Below are 19,712 nucleotides of genomic sequence, written 5' to 3'. Positions count from 1 at the left end.
CAAAGTAAATTAGTGGTTGCCTAGTGTAGGAGGTGTTAGGGAGAAATGAGGGGTGGACTACTAAAAGATACAAGGTTTCCTTTTGGGATGATGAAAATGTTCTAAAGTTGATTGTGGTGATGGTTGCACAACTCTGTGAATATACTAAAATCCACTGAATTGTACATTCTAATGAGTGAATTGTATGAAATGTGAATTATATCTCAATAAAATAGTACCAAATTTAAAAATCAATTCCAAAAGGTTATATACTGTATGACTGCATAACTTATGTAACTTTTTAAATAGGTTTTTATTGATTTTAGAAAGAGAAGAAGAGAGAGAGAGAGAGAAACATCGATAACCGAGAAACATTACCATGTTGTCCCCTGCTGGGGGGACTGAGCCCGAAACCCAGGCATGTGCCCTGACATCTTGGTACATGGGTCGACTCAACCACTGAGCCACACCAGCAGGACTATATAACATTTTTGAAATGACAAAATTTTAGAAATGAAGGACAGATTAGTGGCTTCCAGGATTTGTGGTGGAGGAAGGAATGGAGGTGAGTGTGGGTATAAAAGAACACCACCCAGGATTCTTAAGTTGATTGAACTGTTCAGTATCTAGGTTTGTGGCAAATACACAAACCTACACATGTGATAAAAGTGAATAGAACTAAATACACACACACATACACAAATGGCAACACGTGAAACTGGAGAAGTCTGAATAAGATCTGTGGGTTGTATCACTGTCAAAATCTTGATTGTGATATTATACTACAGTTTTGGGAAATGTTACCATTGCAGGAAATGGGTAGAGTGTATAGGGAATTCTCTCTTTTGTCTGACAACTGCATATAAATCTATAATTATTATAATAAAAAATCCAATTAAAAACAAATGCTTAAATCACAGAGTGAGAAAATTGTTCTGTTCTCAATTTCTCTTCGGATTAAAAAAAGGCTCCTCTGGTGCAGGTGTGCCATCACTCCTCGCAGATGCTTCAGCCCTTCAACATGGAAGAGCCGACCTCAGGCTCCAGGGCCCAGACCAGAGACTCCAGCTACAATTTAATAACTCACTTTCATTTGGTGGTGTTAAGTTGTTTATTTTATCTAAGTAACATAATGTCGAATTATGGTCAGAGTCTGGAGCCAGCCAGTTAAGAATTCCAATGCCAGTTCTACCACTTACTAGCTCTGGGCCAGTAACCTAACATCTTTGTACCTCATTGATTTTTCACTCTCTCTCCCTCTCCCTTCCTCTCTCTCTAAAATTTTTCACTCTCTCTCTAATTTTTCATCTATAAAATGAATATGAACAGTATTGTGATGAATATTCGTGTACAGGTTTTTGTGTGTTGTGAGTTTTAAATCAGTAAGAGAGAGAGAGAGAGAGAGAGAGAGAGAGAGAGAACGCACATGTGTGTTATGTGTCTGGCACAAAGTGTTAGCTATTATTATCTTTACCATGACAAGGACTGAGGAGAAATCACGTTTCAGAAAGTTTTAGAAGCACAGATGCAGGCCATACTACCTCTCAGAATGCGCCACTTCCCCCCTTGGATGCCCTGAGCCCGTACTCACCTGCACACTTGGTGCGGCTGACGAGGGGCGGCCCGGGGCGGCCAGTGCCACCGTCACCCGGGCGTGTGAGTAGCACGCTGATCTCGTACTCAGTGTCGGGATCCAGGTGCCACAGCTTGTAGGTCTGCAGGTTGACAGCGTGCACCTCTGCCCACGGGCCGCGCGCCATGCGGTACTCAATCTCCTTGCGCACGATCGGCCCATCGCCAATGATGGAGTTGGTGTTGAGCTGGATGATGAGGTAGGTGGGACCTGCGCGCAGCAGCTGCGGGGGCGCGATGGGAGTGGGGGGCTCTACGAGGACATGGGGTAGAGGCGGAGCCAACAGATGCTACTGTGAGGTCCCGGACCCCAGCTCCGCATCCCATCACACCCAAATCCCAAGCGTCCTCCCAAACCTTTCATGCAACACCCAGGTCCTCAGCCAGAACGCTTCCCCCCCACACCCCATTAAATGCCCAGGACCATTAGAGGCACCCCACCCCAAAGTCTGACCCCAGCCTCACCTCTCAGCCCACACCCTGTCCCTCACTCCTCTCGGATACCCAAGTCCTCGCCTCCAGGAGCTGATCGCAAGCCTACTCGGGTTAACCCACGGTCCCTACGGCCTGACCCCGCCTTACCGGTTCACACCTTGACCCTGCCCCCCCCCCCCCCCGCTCCCGTCCCCCTAGGCCCCGCCTCTCAATCAGACCCCCGCCCCCTCGATCAGTCCTTTTCTCTGGAGAGACGCTGCCCCCTCTGCAGGCCCCTTTCCGGGTCAGAGCCCGCCCCTGAAGACGCTGTTATCCCACCCGGCAAACCCTGCTCCTCCCCGCGTCGGCCCCGCCCTCGGCGAGCTAGCGCGCGCTGACCCTTGACGATGAGCTCCGCGAAGTTGGAGACGCCCGCGCCGCGCGGGGCCTGGGACACACATCGGTACAGGTCCTGCTCCTCGCGGCCCACGGCGGCCAGCGGGAAGGTGGCTAGGAAGCGCCGGTGGCTGATGTGCCGCACGCCGGCCGCGGGCACCAGCGCCCCGCTCTGCCGCTGCTCGAGGGGAGAGAGAGGGGGGACCGGGTCAGGGACGCCGGGGGAGAGCGTCCCAGTCTCGCTCTGACCCGGCGAAAGGAGTAGTGACTGTCCTGGCCCCACTGAGCCGTCCCTACTTCACTGGGGGCCATGGGGCTGCTGAAACCCGCTCTGCCACCGGCAGGTGCGGAGGTGACTAAAGAAAGGCGGTCGCTCTGCCTTTGGTGGGGAATGTGCTTGGGAGATCCTGGAGCCGCGCTCTGTCCTGGGGGAATGGAGGCATCCGAGAAGGCCGAGAGAGCCAGTGCCCAGAAGAAGCCCCCAACACACTTTGGCCAAGGTCCCACCGTCCTCACCTGCAGGAGAAAATGTTCCGCCTCCGCCGCCCTGCCCGCCGCCATGCACTGGAAGGAGGCGTTCTGGCCGGCGTTGACCTCCACGTCGCCCAGGCGGAAGAAGTGCGGAGCCTTTGCTGCGGGAATATTATACCCGCGGGGTGAGCTGGGCCTACGCCCCCTGCAGGCAGGAGCCGAGACCGCCCGCACCCCTCCCCTTGCGCCCGAGTGGGCTGGGACTCACCGCAGGGGTAGCTGAGGAGCAGGATGTCGTCTAGGCCCATGTAGCCCCTGCGGTCTGGGGAGATGAGGGCCTCAAACAGCACCTGGGGGAGGCGGGAGGGTCCCCGTCATACTGACATTCCTCCAGCCCTGCCTGGGGAGGTGTCCCCAGAGCCCTCTTTTAGCTCTGCTCCAGCCCCATCCTCAAAACAGCAGAGGTCAGCCTAGCTCACAATGACTCGCCCAACCAAGCCAGCTAGTTGTGGGAGGGGGTGTCAGCACTCAAGAGCTAACTCGGTCAAGGCCAGAGGACAGTTACCTTCAAGTAGCAAAACTCTTCCCAGCCAGACGGGGATTCCAGGTCGGCACAGTTCCAACGCACTCTTGACCCCAGCTCTCATGTTGAACCCAGACTGAACTGTCACTGAATAACCCAATGCTGACCACAGACTGACACCTGACCTTGACCACAGATTGACTCCTGATGCTGAACACAAACTAATTCCATCCTCAGCCACTCACTTACTCTGGCCTCAAGCTGACACCTCACTACCCCCACCCTCAAGCATCAGCTGACCACAGACTGAACTCAGCCCACCTGATATTCATTGGGCCAGAAGGTGCTGACAGCCATTTCAGCCTGGTGCCACTGACGGCCATGGGATCCAGTCATATTCCAGACAGCACTGCCCAGGGGACCGCCATTGACCCGCACGTAGATACCCAGTGTGCCCGGGCTGTGCCCATCCCGGCTGTACAGGAAGTAGCTGAACTGCACACAGTGGGTGTCATTCTCACTCAGGCTCTGGAAGATGACATGGGCCCGCTGGCCTGGGGCATGCTGGGAAGCATTGACCATCAAGTAGGAGCCTGAAAAGAGAGGAGGAAGAGTCAGGAGCTGAGGAGACCTGGAGGACCAGGGTCAGGTGGGCACAGAGGAGAGGGCAGGAACAAAGGACCCCAGGAATTTGGACCCACCATGAATTTGGAGTTCCGAGTTCTGGACGCAGCTCTGATTCACTGGGTAAGTCCCTTCACTTTCCTACATCTATTTGCCAAAGGAGAGACTTGGAGCAGCAAAAAAAAACACAGAAATCGGACTTTAACACAGCCCTTTCTTGCTTCTCACCACCTGCAATCACAATCCAAGCTCATGCTGATCCAAGGCTTCCCCACGTTCTGAACTGTCCTTGGAGGCAGAGACTATGTCATTCATCTCAGCAGTCAAGAGTCTGGTGCGACAAGCCCTCAAAGGCCACCTCCTCTGAAGTCTCCCCCTCCCCTCCTCCCTCTGTGGGGTTCTCTCCTGGCCCTTAGATCATTAATAAAGGTGTGTATGTTTCCCACCAGCCTATGATGCCTCAGGGTTCCACAGTGTTCCCAGCCCAGGCTCTGAACCCAAGCAGAATGACTGTATAGAACAGATTGAATGAAAAGACTCTAACTTCCCTTCCAGCCCCCACCTCCTCAGTCTAAATTCCTGGGTTACATTTCTCTTGATTTCCAACCCAGAGAAAGGCAGCCCTGCCCCTTCCCCAGAGATCCAGGCTGTCTGCTGGCCTGGACGTAGGGTGAGGGAGTGGGCTGACTCCTCAGGACCTGGCTGAGGGCTGATGGCTTTACTTCTGTGGGGAGAAGGCCCCAGCAGCTGCCAACGGGGTGCCTACAGCCACCCAGTGCTGCCTCTTCCTGGGCTTGGCTGCCAGCCAACACAAGCTCATTCAGCTCCCAGCTCTGGGAAGACTCCCCAGGGACTCCAAGGAGGGGATCTCATTCATCTCTGTGAGCCAGAAGCCTGGGGAGGCTGCTCCTGGTTCAGTCCTGGTGGGTAGTAAACAAAACCCCAGGTCCCCACCCCCACTCAGGAAGGGGCAGGTCCCAGTCCCCAGCAGTCTCTCTTGGCCCACTCCCCGGCCTCCTCTCTCCTCTCCCTGTGAGCAGCTGTGTGCGTCTTTCTCCCCCTTTCAATCTGACACTTTGTTCTTGTCTCTTCCTTCTGCTCCCTCTGCCTCTCTCTCACTCTGCGTCCCCCCACCCTTCTTTCACTTACTCCCTTCAGTCCTGTGGCTCTGCTTTCTCTCGCCTGCTCTCTGCCTCTGAGTGTGAATCGCCCTCTTTCCTTCTCTCTCCACCCTAAATACCCTTCCCTTAAAGGAGAGCACCAAGGGAGCAGAGAAGGTGCCCATCTTGCTGACCACTGCATCCCCAGGACCCAGCACAAGGCCCATGCCACTTGCTCAATTTCTCTTTCCACTCTCCCACTGGACATATCTCTACTTGAGTGTGGGGGAGAGAAAGAGAGAGCCCACACAGAGTGGTCAGGACTGCTGAAGGTGAATTCCAATCACCTTGTACCTGAGTGCCAACCATGTACCAGACTGAGAGTGGGGCCCTGGGGATATGGGGACAGCCCACACAGTGCCCTGCCACGGGCACCTTGATAGATCACTCCCACCCAGATCAGACCCTGATACCTGATAGTACGGAGGTCACACAAGGGACTGAGAGCCTTGCAAAGGCAGAGATGAAAGCCCCAGGGAGGGCACAGGGGCACAGAAGGGGGAGGCAGGGAGGCCTCCAGGAGGCAATGCCAATGACAAGAGATGGGGATTTGGAGGCCGCCCAGGTCAGGCCGTGGAGGGCCTCTCTCCTGTTGGCTTCAACCCCTGGTCTCACCATTGAGAATCTTCACTGCCCTTCCCTGCACCCTTGACAGCAGTTGCTGAGAGCTGAGACCCTGGCCCACTACTGTGACAGGGCAGAGGAAGGGGTCTGCAGGCCGTCCAATTCTGAGGCTCCCTCAGCAAGCCATGTGGTTCTCACACTATGCTATCTCCTCCCACCCAGCTTTTATCGGTAATAACGTTGATATGTTGGCCTCTATCTGTCTTACCATTTTCTTAACTCCCAGTTGATTCTGCACCCAATGAAGAGGGGTGCTAATAATTGGGATCCCTCAAATACCTCCAACAATAGCAACTAAACATTCAACAAACCCCTACATGCCCCCCATGTTATGTACTTTATATAGACATTAACCAATAACCATTTTCTCCCCATTTTATAGTTAAGAAAATGGGGGCTCAGAGAAATGAAGTGACTTGCCCAGGTCACATAGCTGATAAAGGGCTAACGCCAGGATCTGAAGCTCAGTCTTCGTGATTCTAGAACCAGTGTTCCAGGGGCCATCATCAGAGCAGGAGGCCAGGACTAGAATCCATGTCATTAGTCTGCCGCAGGACTCACAATGCCACAGGGCCCCAGCCTGAAACAGGGGCAGGGCACTGTGGAGTGGGAAGGGTCTGGGACTTGCAGGAAAAGAGGGCAGAGGAAGGAAGGTTTTATGCACGTTCAGTCCCAATGTTACTGCTCTGTCAGCATCTTCAAGTCCTGGGAACCCAGGATTCAGAGGCTCTCAGTGAATGAAGAGGGTCTTTTCTTTTTTTTAAATATATACATATATTTATTTCAAAGAGGAAGGGAGAGGGAAAGAGAGAAACATCAATTATGAGAGAGAATCATTGATTGGCTGCCTTCTGAAAGCCCCCCATTGGGGATTGAGCCCACATCCCGGGCATGTGCCCTAGTCAGGAATCGAACAGTGATCTCCTGGTTCATAGGTGGATGCTCATCCACTGAGCCATGCCAGCCAGGTAAAAAAAAAAAAAAGAGGATCTTTGAATACCTGAACCCGCACCCATTTTACAGGAGAACTCCCTGATGTACACAGCTGGGCAGTGTCCAGAGAGCTTCACCTTCACAGTGTCATGTATATCATCACAGATGCCAAAACAGATGAGGCCCAGAGAGATTAAGTAATGTAGCCAAGGTCACATAGCAGGGGGCAGAATGCCCCTAGAAGGAGACAAATGGGGAATGGTGACAGAGTAGACTCACCGTGGGGCAGGTCCGCAGGAGCCCGGGTACCAGGTTGGATCCGCACCTGTTCCCACTGGAAGTCATCGTACTGGGCCTGGCTGTACTCACAGGGCACTGCCGAGTCACTTGCCTCCTCGAAGGTGCAGCCAGCTGTGAGTGCAGGGCCTGGTTAGCCAAGGCTAGGGCAGGGCTGCTGGCCAGCAGGGCTCCTGGACTACCTCCAGGTGTCCCCACACTTCCTTCCTACCCAGCCCCTCCCCCCCTCTCCACCGGCCCTCCCTTCACTGCTCCCTCCAACAAAACTCTCCCTCCTTTCCCCTCTCCCTCTACCAAGGCCCTCTTTTCATTGTCTCTTCCCAATACCAGATCTCCCCACATTGCCCACTCACCCAGTATTTCCCAGGACACCCCCACACACACTGCTCAACCACCCATCAAAGACCTTATCAACAAAACTAGTTATCATTACTACTATATCATTAGAACCTCACAACAACTCGTGAGATCAGGACTAGAATTACCCCCATTTTACAGATGAGGAAACCGAGGCCCAAAGAAGCTGAATGAGTTCCTTAAGGTCACACAGCTGGTTAGTGACAGAGATGGGGTTTGAACTGAGATCTCCTGACTGCTAGTCAGGGCCCATCACCTGCCCCTCACCTTCACATAGAGGATAGACAGTAGGCCCCGGGACCGGCAGGGTCATGAATGCCCTAAGCCAGCCCTGACAGCATCTGCTTAAAAATAAGTGGCAACAGATCATCTCAGGCTTACAACAAGCCCTGAACAGTGCTAAACACTTTATAGGTGCAGACTTGCATTTAGGCCTGGCCTTCTGAGCGGGTACCACTATTATTCCTCCTTGACAGATGAGCTTTGGAGATTCAGTCATTGCCCAAAGTCACCCAACTTAGGTGTCTGCCTGCAGGAATATGACACACAACAGCACGGTCATATATGGATTGGGCACACACATCAGGAAAGGAAGCAAATTCTCATGATTTGGAACCAATGTTTACAGTTTAAACAAGAAGAGGAGGAAGGAAGAGGGGATTAAAATAGATGTGAGTGAGGCCTTTGGTTGGTAATGAGGCCCATAAATCTTAGCTCGCTCATCAAAGCCCTGAGTTGAGCACCTCATAAAAACACCACTGGTTCAGAAAGTACCTGCACCCAGTCCCTGCACTCACTCCCAAATCTCAGTGTTTGGAGTCCCTTCAGGGATAGTCTGGAGCATCTGAGACCTGGAAAATGCCTGAGCAAGTGGCAAGGGAGCAGGCACAAATCGTGCCAGCTCTGTCCTGGGTGCCTGCCCTTGACAGACGCGGGGACTGAGGCTCCAAGGGGTGAAGGGTTTGTCCACAGTAAAACGTGGTAGATAAGCGAGTGGCTTTGGCATCAGACAGACCTAGGAGTTCTGACTCCTAAGTTTCTTGACTCAGAAGTTTGCCAATCCTTCTGACTGTGGGCAAGTCACTTCTCCTTTCTGAGCCTCAGTTTCCCCATCGACACGTGGGTTGTTGAGGATTCATTGTGGGGCCCACTTAGCACCATGCCTAGCACATGCAAGCACTCAGAGAACACCAGCTCCTCACACGTGCCACTTGAGCCTACGTGAGTAGCAAGCAGGATTTGAACCCATGTTGGTCAGCTGCCAAAGTCCACATCTCCCACCAGAAAAGCCTTCACTATGAGAACCTGAGCTGCTTCCCAGGCTCAAGAAGAGGAGGAGAGAGAAACAGACAGTAATTGGAGAGTGGGTGACACGTGCCAGGAGCAGCAGGGACATTGCCCACACAGCCAGTGACCACTCTCGGAGGCTCTTGTTTCACCTGCCGCAGGGACTTCTCTAGGTCGCTATGAGGATCACGTAAAGTAGCATATGAAGACACCCAGCACAGCCAGGCACAAAGGGGCTCCCCATTGTTGGGGGGTTTCCCTTTCCTCTTCTTGGACCTAAAATGATGAGTCGTGGGCATAGGGATGGCACCAAGTGGATGCAAGGAAATAACAGAAGTCTCTCTCCAGAGCTGGGGCAAGTCCTGGGCTGAGCATTTTGCCCCTTTGTGTAAAAAGCCCTGGTCTATACCGTGTCCTGTGGCCTGTGGGAGGTGGGTTTTAACCTCATCAGTGGTGGGAAGGTCTTAGCTTTCCCGCTAGAAAATGATCCACAGCACAGCACAGAGAGGACATAGCCAGTAGGGATGGTCAGGGAGGGCTTCCTGGAGGAGGGAACACGGGACTTCATTCAGCCTGAGCTGAGTCAGCTCCTGAGGGTCTTAGCCAAGGCCTCCCTGAGGCAGAGAGATTGCCAGAAAGAGAAGCCAGGGTTTAGAGCCCTGTGAGGGTGCAGGCCCTTCCTGCTGCTTCACAAGTAACAAGGCAGCTGCCCCAGAGCTCTCGCCCCTGGTCCTGGGCCAAGCCCGAGCGTGCCAGCTCTTTCCTTCATGAGCTGCCAGGTCTCCCACGCTGACTGACCTGGTCAGAGGGGCACCCAGACCACCTGATCTTAACCAGAATAGCCCCCAGACTGACTAACCCAGGTCAGTGACCCCACACAGACAGACCTGAGCCAGAGTGGCCCCATTGGCATTCAGATGACTGCCAGACCATCTGATTTCAGCCAGAATAACCACCAGACTGACTGACTGACCCCTGACCTCTGCCAAATAACTCCTATAACTGACCCCAGCCAGGGTGACCTCCCCAGCTGACTGACTCAATCTAGAGTGCCCTCTAGGCAGAATGACTCCCTGTCCCTGGTCCACGTCCATCCCCAGTCTTGTATCTCTGGGCCAGGCCCATTCCAGCCACAGCCTTAGCGGGTAATATCTCTGGGGCCAGGCTCCCCAAGGAGAACCCCACCCCCACCTAGTCTGCAGCTCAACCTGGGATGGGAACAACCAGCCCTCCGGGGCCCTGGGAAAAACCCCATCACCTCCTGTCTGGGTGACCCAAAGCCAAGTCCCAGCTCCTGCTAGAGACCCAACTCCTGCAAGAAGCCACCAGCCCAGGAGGTAAACACTAGATCAGACTTTGGGTTCAGAGCAAGAATGGAAGCCGGAAATCCCTCTCAGCTCCATCGACACAGACATGGGCACAGACATGTACACACACTGCAACACCACCACGAGGGGGCTGCCACCTACACCATGACCACCTGTGCTGGTGAGCCCTCACAGTAACTCAGAAGGCAAATGCTACTGAGAGCGTTGTAATTGAACCTAGTTATGAATAACTGCAAAGGAGCCAAAGAGCATGCCATCTGTGCAGCTTTGCCAGGAACTTCCGTTTAACACTCCCCAGGAAGCCACCAGTCTACTCCTCGCAGATCTGGACAGGGGGAGAATGGACGCATGCCCCAATAAAGTCTGGGTGACATAGGGGAGGTACTTGTCTGTCAGTCACACCTGGGAACAGGTCATTGGCCAGAGTAGGTACGGCCAGTGCAAGTGCAGGAAGACTGGAGATATTGAATCCCCTAAACAAAGGCATTCACTCTCTTGTGTTTTCAGGACTCTTTGTTGAAGGGGGTGCGCTCTCCTGGCTCCCCTGCATTTACCCACAGGGCTCACAGCCATGTGGACCCCAGACAATGGAGTAATGGACTGCAACTAGCCTGCTGCTGTACCGGACCCAATTCCAGCATGGCGCAGAAACTCTGGACCCGGCTTTGTTTATAGCGCTGCTGAATCCCCAGCTGCACATCTTTCAGGACTGGATTAAGGGAAATGGGAGTTTGGAAACCCAAGGATGTAATTCCACTCAAATAAAAATCACTCATCCTCCCGTGCGAGTCTCAGAAAATTATTTTTTCTCAAAATATTGTAAGGACTCCGCCCCCAGCACCCAGTGGGGAAAGGGATACCTCACTTTCACTGATAACACTATTATTATTCCTATTTAACGGATGGAAACTGAGGCACAAAGAGATGAGGTGGCTTGCCCGAGGCCACACCTGAAGTCCCAGATACTGGTCTTAAGCCACCTATATTATTCAAGAAGGTGAGGCACAAACAAAATCAGGCTCTGGCCACGTGTGTTAATTCAATGTCATTTACTGGACGTGTATCCACTGAGAAAAGAAAGCATGTCCCAGGCTGGCACAATTGAGGCACAGGAGTGTTAATACCCAGTCCTCAGACCTCCCAGTATGAATGGGGGGAGGAGAGGGACAGATGACAAATGACTGGGCATCCAAGACAGGTGCAGAGGAAAGATTGCTGGAGGTGGGTACATGGAGCAGAATCTGGAAGGACGGGTATCATTCTGGCCAGTAGAGCTGGGTGGACGGGCATTTGAAGCAAAGGGACCAGCAATGGCAAAGGAAGGCAGTAAGTAAACACACAGCTCTTGCAGGGCACAGAGAGGAGCCTAGATTGCCCGAATAATGGGAGCTGAGACTGGAGGAAGGGGAATTAATGCTGCGTCTGGGAGGCCTTGAGTGCACGGTGAGAAGTTTGGCCTCCTTCTGAGTTGGGAAGCCACAGTAGGTGTTTGAGCAGATGAGAGAAGGGATATATTCTAGAAGCCAGGAGGGCAGGTGGCTTCTCCAGAGGGCACTACAGGATCAACGACTTTGGAGTCAGATGTCAGGGACCCGGTCCTGGATGCAAACAACACACACTCCGCTCTCACTCAGAGATACACACACACACACACACACACACACACACACACACACACACTTGAAAGATCAGACAGAGGCCGAAAACCAGGACTACAGGCTTTATTAGAGGAGAAGGACCTGCTGGGCTGTCTCACAAGGGGAGAACAGCAACACGTGCAGAGGTGAACACGCCTTTTGAGGGGAGGAATGGGAAGGAATGGGGGCTTAGTGTACTCGGCACGCGCTGATTGGTGGCTTAATGTATGGTCCATATAAGGTACATAGTCACTCAGGAACTTAGGGACAAGCGCTTAGGGTATTTGGCAGGTGCTGATTGGTGGTTCAATGTATAGTCCATATAAGGTGCCTGGTTAGGTACTCAGGTATGTCCAGGCTGCAGGTGCAGGTTACGTCATACTCAGCCCACCAGTTGGGGGAAGGGAGGATCTATCAGCACTCAAATGTTCTCACACACATACACACACACACATAGCCCTGCACTCAAATATTCACACACACATACACACACACACACACACACACAGCCCTACACTCAAATGTTCTCACACACACACACACAGCCCTGCACTCAAATGTTCTCACACACACACACACAGCCCGCACTCAAATACTCACAAATACACACACACACACACACACACACACAGTCCTGCACTCAAATGTTCACTCACACACATAAACACACAGAGCCTCGCACTCAAATGTTCACACACATACATACACACACACAGCCCCACACTCAAATGTTCTCACACACACACAGCTCTGCACTCAAATGTTCACACACACACACAGCCTGCACTCAAATGCTCACAAATACACACACACACATAGCCCTGCACTCAAATGTTCACTCACACACATAAACACACAGAGCCTCGCACTCAAATGTTCACACACACAAATACACACACACAGCCCCACACTCAAATGCTCTCACACACACACAGCTCTGCACTCAAATCACACACACACACATAGCCCCACACTCAAAGGTTCATTCACACACACAGCCCCACACTCAAATGTTCACTCCCACACAACATAGCCCCCACACTCAAAGGTTCACTCACACACACAGCCCCACACTCAAATGTTCACACACATATAGCCCCACACTCACATGTACACACACACACACACACACACACACACACACACACTCCCTTATTCCAGACTAGTCCAAGCCTTAGGGACACAGTATCAACTGGACTAGGGACAGGGAGAAAACCAGGCCCCTCCTTGGGTACCCATCTATGCCAGGACCTCCCAGAGAGGGTGGGCTTAATCAAAGCAGGACCACCAGGAGCTCTCCCAGCATCAATTCAAACTGGCCCAGCTACATTCCTCAGCTAATCTCCCCAATCTGGCAGGCGGTTGCCTGAGCAACCGTCAGCCACAATTTGGGGGCAGGCAGGAGGATGGTTTATCCACATCCGGCTGGGTTCTGGATGGGGTGGTGTAAGGGGCAAAGCAACCTCTGCAGGAGGAGCCAGAGTGTGGGAGGGGTCTCCCTGGTTTAAGCCTGGTGTGGGGGTCTCCACCACTCCATTGCATGTGTTTCCACAAGGTGTGTGTGTGTGTGTGTGTGTGTGTGTGTGTGTGTGTACATGGCTGTGAGGCTGATAGCCTGGTACCAACTTACAAGTACTCAAGTGGGAGGCAGGATACCTGGCTGTAGTTGCTGCTGAGACCATGGGCAGGTGGTTTGCCCTCTCTGAACCCCTGCTTCCTCACTTAATGAAATGCAAATGGGGAACCAGGTGACCTCGGATTCCACCTCCAGAATTCTGATTCCATTTGTGTGAGGATGCATGTGAGCATGAATTATTTGAGGGCAGAGATAGATACTATGGGTGAGAGGGGAGAGTGAGCATGGATGTCTCAAAGGTGGCCCCCAGGCAGTGTGTGTGGAGCTGTGGGTGTGCAGGTGTGTGTTGCTGTGCAGAGGTAATAAGCCTGTGCCCAAGGGGAGGGGAGTTACATGGCAGGGTGGAGGGGAGTTGTACAAGTATATGTGTGTGCATGTGAGTGTGACCACAAGCATGTGAGCACCAGATTCCTCCCCACCAGGCAGGGGACAGTGCTCTGTGCCAGCTGTGGCTGCCAGCGCCACCCATGTTTTCTGATGACCCTTGGTAAACAGAGTTTTTGTGCAATGAGATCTGTGTTCCCTTCAGTTTGTCAACAGAGCATCAAGTTCCCACGGGTGGCCCCAGGAGAAACAAAACTTTTCCCAAAAGATTATAAACGTAAGGGCTGATTCACACCCAACCGCAGGCACAGCCCCAAACCAGACCTGAGGAACCCAAATACAACCCCAATGACAACACAGGTCTATTTGATCATCTAAAGGCACACCCCTATTCTAGGTATCCCAGCCCAACCTCGGAACCAACACTGGTCTCACTCCTGGACATTCTTGCCCAATCCAGCTCTACCCCAGGTTCTTCACACCAACTAAGCTCCATCTCAGGCCCATCCAACCCCCACCTCCTCCCTTCCTGAGGTTAAGGACTGTCTCTTACACCTTTCAACCTCATCCTCTAACCCTGTGTAGAGTAGATGGTCCATAGTAGCTGGACTTACAATCCCTGAGAGTCTGACCCCAACCAGCCCACCTAAGGTCAAGGACCATGACTCCAGCCCAAAGACCTGACCCAGCCTCCTCCACTGCTCTCCTTGTCCAGATAAACATATCCAAACCTCAGCCAGGTCTCTCTGGAACTTCCCTCCAGAGCCCTAAGTAATTGATGAGCAATTAATTAATGGCAGGGCTGGCAGCAATATGTCCACCTTCTAATGACAGCGGCTTGAGCATAGCTGCAACTAGGAAGATCACCCAGGGCCGGTCACCAGGAGAGTAAGCTGAGCTGGTCCCCCTACAGCAAGTATGTCAAACATGCGGCCCACCAGCCGCGAGTTTGACATGCTTGCCCTACAGCAGCCAACACAGAGGCCAGCCACAACATCCTTCATCTCCACCGAGGATAGAAGGAAGCCAACTACAGCAAGGGAAACAGGCCAGACCCACTCCCCATCTCCCTGATCAATGTGTATCCCAAATCCCAAGGTTAACAGTAGGGCTGCCATATTGGCAGCATAAGGGAAAGGCGCATGATGGGGCAGGACTCCATAGGGAGGCAAAGGACTGAATGGAGGGCTGTGCTGTGCAGAGGTACAATGGGCAAAGAGTACACAGACCCCTGCATGCAGACACCCTGTCTCATATAAAGCCACAGTGCAGAGTAGAGAGGCAGAGGGCTGCGCACAAACCATGTGGCGCAAAAGATCTATGCTTTCTAACAGTCCCGTGGCAGGAGAGGGCGATGCAGTACCACAATGCGGTGTTGCTGTGGGTACGAGGCAGCGGCTCCACACAACACAGAGGCACGATGCAGTCACACAACGCAGGGGAGCAGAGCACACGGCGTGCACAGAGCCCAGTACAGACACCTGGAATGGCACCGCCCAACGGGTCAGCACCATGATGCAGCGTAGAGATGCCTCGCCCATCATGAACATGACCCAGAACTTCACAGAGGCACAGCGCACTGTGCAAGTGTGATAGGTGTATGGAGAATGCCCAGGTGCTAAGTTCAAGCCTTGCTAATTCTTCCCCTCCAGACTTTAGCACAGGGCCAAGCACATAGTTGATGCTCTATGAATTCTCACAGAAAGGATGTGTCCAGTGTAGGCACAGAGATATAGGGAAGAGATGGACATGTGCGATGCCAAAGGAACTGCTGTGTGTGGATAAGCTCAACACAGTCCCAAGGAGCAGAGTATGTGTAGACACGAGGGCAGGGGTAGAAACATGCACCAACATGGAGTGCAGTGAAGGTGGGTGTGGAACAGTGAATTCAGTGCAAGGGCCTGGGTCCTGGTATCCAGTCGAGTGCGCATGACCCAACTGTGAGCAGGTACAGTGCAGGGAGGAATCGGGGCAGCAGCCCTGTGCGGTGCACACATGCAGAGCTGGGTGCTGTGAATGGGTGCTGTCCATAAAAACCCAGGCCAGTCCCCAAGCCCAACAAAGCGGCCCCCAGCTGCAGTGTACGTACAGGCCCCCTGAGCAGTGCGCAAGAAGGGGCAGAGGGGCGTGCAGGGATGGCGTCCATGCAAAGATACTGTTCAACTGGGGCTACCAACAGCAACGTGGGAGACACCACCAGCAGGCACCTCAGTGGTGAGACCAAGAAAGGACGGGATCCCGTAGAGGGCAGTGTTACAAGGCAGTGGTGCAGTGTGAAGGGCTAGGCCAGGCACAGGCACACATCCAGTGCAGCCCAGGGCAGACGTGCCGTGTGACGCAGAGATGCAGTGTTGTGGTGGCATGCCGTCTGTTGGCACAGCACAGTGGTGCATTGCTAGGAGCCATGCCCAAATCCTAGGAGAGTCCGCAAGCCCAATGCAACAGTGAGGTCCAAGAGAGTAACATAGCACAGAGGACAGCTGCAAAGACACAAGTGGCAGTACAACTGCAGGACGGAGGTGCAGTACCAGGAGACAATGCAAAGATGGAGTCTATGTCACACAGCCAATGCAGTGCAGGATCCTGGCACGGCCATGCTGTGTAGGGCTGAGGCGCAGTGCAGTGTGGTCCAGTCCTGAGGGGCTGGGCCCAGGAACCCCAGAGAACACACCCTCCGAGCAGTCCAGGGCCATGATGCAGCGCAGCTATTAGCGTAAGGCAAAGATGCGGCACATTGCAAAAGTGTTGTGGGGAAGGTTGCTCTGTGCTGCCCTGGCGAGCAGGGAGCCCAGAGCCCTGGAAAACTCTGGGCCTGAAGCTCTGTGAACTGGCTACCCCCTGGGTTAGGAGCTTTATCTGCTCTGTGGGTCCCCTGTGCTCCAACCCCCAACATCGTCCACTTCAGTGACTCTCCAAGGGCACAGGATGAAACCACAGCTGCCCAGGGGACGGGCCGCCAGATCTGAGCACATTGTCCAGGTATTTATCTCTGAGGAAGGCCCCAGCGCACTGGCAGGCAAACAATGAATTCAGATTCTGCTAAAAAGCTTTTGGACAATTAAAGCACATCCCCTGGCCCCCAGCCCAGGGCAGAGCAGTGTAGGGCAGAGCAGGAGAGAGACAGAGAGGGAGACCTATTGAATTGGGCCCTGGTACAGAGTGGGCAGCAAGTTGGTATAAATAGTGAGGTGGAAGTGAGAGGCGAGCCAGACCCAACCAATCTGGCTGATCACTCTTTACCCCTCCCGGGCCTGGACTTCATCAGAAGCCAAGAATGCACACTTACTAGAAATAATAGCTAGCACTTATACAGTGCTTACTATGGGCCAGGACCTGATCTAAACTCTGTACGTATGTAAGTGAAATATACCCTCATAGCAGCCCCACGCAGTGTGTTCTGTAATTACCCCATCTCACAGATGTGAACACTAAAGGCCCAGAGAGGTCAAGTGACTTGCCCAGTGCTGAACGGCTAGCAGTGGTGGAGCCAGGATTAGAACCCAGATGATCTGGCTCCCGAGGCCATGATCTTAACCACCACACTCTAGGTAAAACACATATTTACACACAGGGTGCACATGTACTCACCTGTAAATACACACATACATACGTACATACATTCTGAGCAGTGCAATTCCCACTCTCTCAGATGAGACCCACCTATCCTGTCCAAATAAGCTTCTGACACCTCCCAGTTGTCTCCTCTTACCCCCCAACTGTTCCACATCCCCCTTCTCTCTATCTCTCATATTCCCCCAACCCTCAGCTGCTCGCCCAATTCCTTTTCCCTTCATTCCCAGCTGTGCCCACCCCCCAGGTATATCTTCATCACTAGTGATCTCTCATCCCCCCGTTGTACCATCACTCCACCCCCAGTTGTGATCCTGACCATCACATATGTCTGTGCCCTAACAACACCCAATTTCCCCATCCACTCCTTCCTCCCACACACTCCTACAATCAACTCCAAAACTCACTGACCTCTCTAAGCCCCCTTTCTCCTTGTGCCTTCCGATTCACCACTAGGTCCTAGGCTCTGCACCCTGGGAATCTACCCAAGACCTCCTATCACAGCAGCCTCTTCTGAGGTGTCCACCCTAGCATCCTCCCCTAGCCATTCTGCAGGCAACGGCAGCCCCTGCCCAGAGCCAGCCAAGGGGACATACCAGCCCCCATCCGGGACTGCCCTCTGGAGCTCCAGCTCCACCTGCCACCCCCACCGAGCCTTCCCTATGTACCCAGAGGCTCACATCAATGAAAACGCGGAGTGGCACCTGCCATGTACAAGGCCCCGGGGACGGGAGATGACAGAGGCTCAGCCCAGCCCTCAGGAGCTCCCAGCCCAGCCTAGCGGGGAAGAAGACAGAAAACCAGTGCCAAACACTGTCGCACGGCATCAGGGAGAACTGACCCACTGTGCTGTGCCAGGAGGGCAGGGGAAGTGATACCACAGCTCCAGGAAGACTGAGTGAGTAGGCAGGCCCAGAGGAGGGGGGAGGGCAGAGGAGGGGGGAGGAGGCAGAGCATATGCAAAGGTAGAGACATGTGAAAGGGCCTGGGAGCAGCACTGGCCTGGTGAGCCTGGAAGACAAAGTATGGACAGGGAGGAGGGGCCTAAGCAGGAAGCTTCATGGAAAGCAGGGGCTGGTCATGCAGGGCCTCACATGCCACGTTAGGGTTTCAGTTTTGTCCCCTGGGAGCTGGAGGGCCTTGAGGCCACGGCATGGCAGCATTCTATGTCTGCCTGAGAGAAGCCATGCAGGTCTCAGGGCAATGGAAGCATTGGAAGGCTGGTGGCAGAATAAAGACCAAGGAGGGGGCTATTGCAATAGTCCAGGCACGAAATGATGGAGCTGGCGTCATAGATTCAACCAAAGCGTCTTCATCAGCTGCTGAGTGATGGGCAGCAGACCCAGTCCCCTCCCTGGGGTGTCCAGGCCTCATGAAGATGCTGCAGGCCTCGCCCTGCTGGACCAGTACTGTCCATAGAGCTTTCTGCTGTGTAGACATGTTCTCTACCCACGCTGACCAATATGATAGCCACTAGCAACATGCGATCCTTGAGGACTTGAAATCTGGCTGGTGAGACTAAAGGACTGAATTTTTATTTTAATGAATTTTAACGAACTTAAATTGAATAACCACATGTGACTCAGTGGCCATCATATTAGAGTGTGCAGGGAGAGACATTCCCATCACTGCAAGGAAGTTCTATTGGAATGTGCAGCTCTAAGCTGACTAACCACGGAGAAACTGGGCCTCCTCCAGAGGCTCCTGGCCTTGGGGTCTAAAGGAAAGTCTGGAGGCAAGACCCAAGGAAGGGGGTGTCAGAAGCTGAGCTGACACAGTCCCAATTCCTGGTCCACAGCTGGGCACAGGACATTTCCCACCCAACACATGCACACCCCTTTCCTGGAGACACACACACCTAAACCTACAAATAGACACACTGACCACAGGGCACTCCGTGGCCAGACTCACAAACACCAGATAGTCCAATGCATGTGTAGCCCATTGCTGGATACAGAGGTACCCCAACCTCAGATATCCAGACACTTCCATACCCCCCACCCAGACATCCAGGCACCTGGACAGCCCACAGCTGGACACAACACAAACACACTCCTGCACTTGGACACCCATTAATCTGAGGACTCCCAGACACCTGGATACACCCACCTCCGGATACAGAGACGCTAGGATATCCTTATGTTGGCACACCCTGATCCTCCACATCCTGGCACGGGGAGACCCACACTTACATCCTGAAACACAACCCACCCAAATAGCTCTGCACCCACACTCCAAGAATTTAACACTTAGATACCCAGACACCCGAGCTTCAGGATCCCCAGGATCAAAGCAGCTGGTCGCCTCCCTACTCCAAACTCGGAGCCTGCCACACAGAGTAACCAGATGGCTGCATACCTTGACAGGCCACACATGTCCTGTGCCCTGGGCTACCATCATACAACCACAATCATACACACACACATCCATACTCCTCACTCTGACTGTCCAGATGCTAGAATCGTACCTGCACACACCTCAGCAGGCCTCACCCCACCTGCAGGGGTCACCACAGGGAGC

At 53.3% G+C, this 19,712-nt stretch overlaps 1 protein-coding gene across 6 annotated transcripts in view; it reads right to left on the bottom strand.

Annotated features, from left to right (window-relative positions):
• The window catches only part of PTPRU (protein tyrosine phosphatase receptor type U), an 83,407-nt gene that overhangs the window by 59,294 nt on the left and 4,401 nt on the right, over positions 1-19,712 (bottom strand). For all 6 annotated transcript variants that reach the window (XM_080654176.1, XM_080654177.1, XM_080654178.1 and 3 more), the window contains exons 2-7: positions 7,036-7,167; positions 3,737-4,008; positions 3,161-3,242; positions 2,938-3,053; positions 2,425-2,599; positions 1,571-1,864 (exon numbers count right to left, since the gene is read on the bottom strand). In XM_080654176.1, the coding sequence (XP_080510302.1) occupies positions 1,571-1,864; positions 2,425-2,599; positions 2,938-3,053; positions 3,161-3,242; positions 3,737-4,008; positions 7,036-7,167 (1,071 nt within the window). The remainder of the gene's footprint in view (positions 1-1,570; positions 1,865-2,424; positions 2,600-2,937; positions 3,054-3,160; positions 3,243-3,736; positions 4,009-7,035; positions 7,168-19,712) is intronic.

Source organism: Plecotus auritus (genome assembly GCF_963455305.1).
Source record: "Plecotus auritus genome assembly, chromosome: 2".
Lineage (NCBI taxonomy): Eukaryota > Metazoa > Chordata > Mammalia > Chiroptera > Vespertilionidae > Plecotus > Plecotus auritus.
The sequence above is the reverse complement of the archived record's forward strand: the minus strand, read 5'-3'. Positions and strand labels throughout refer to the sequence as shown.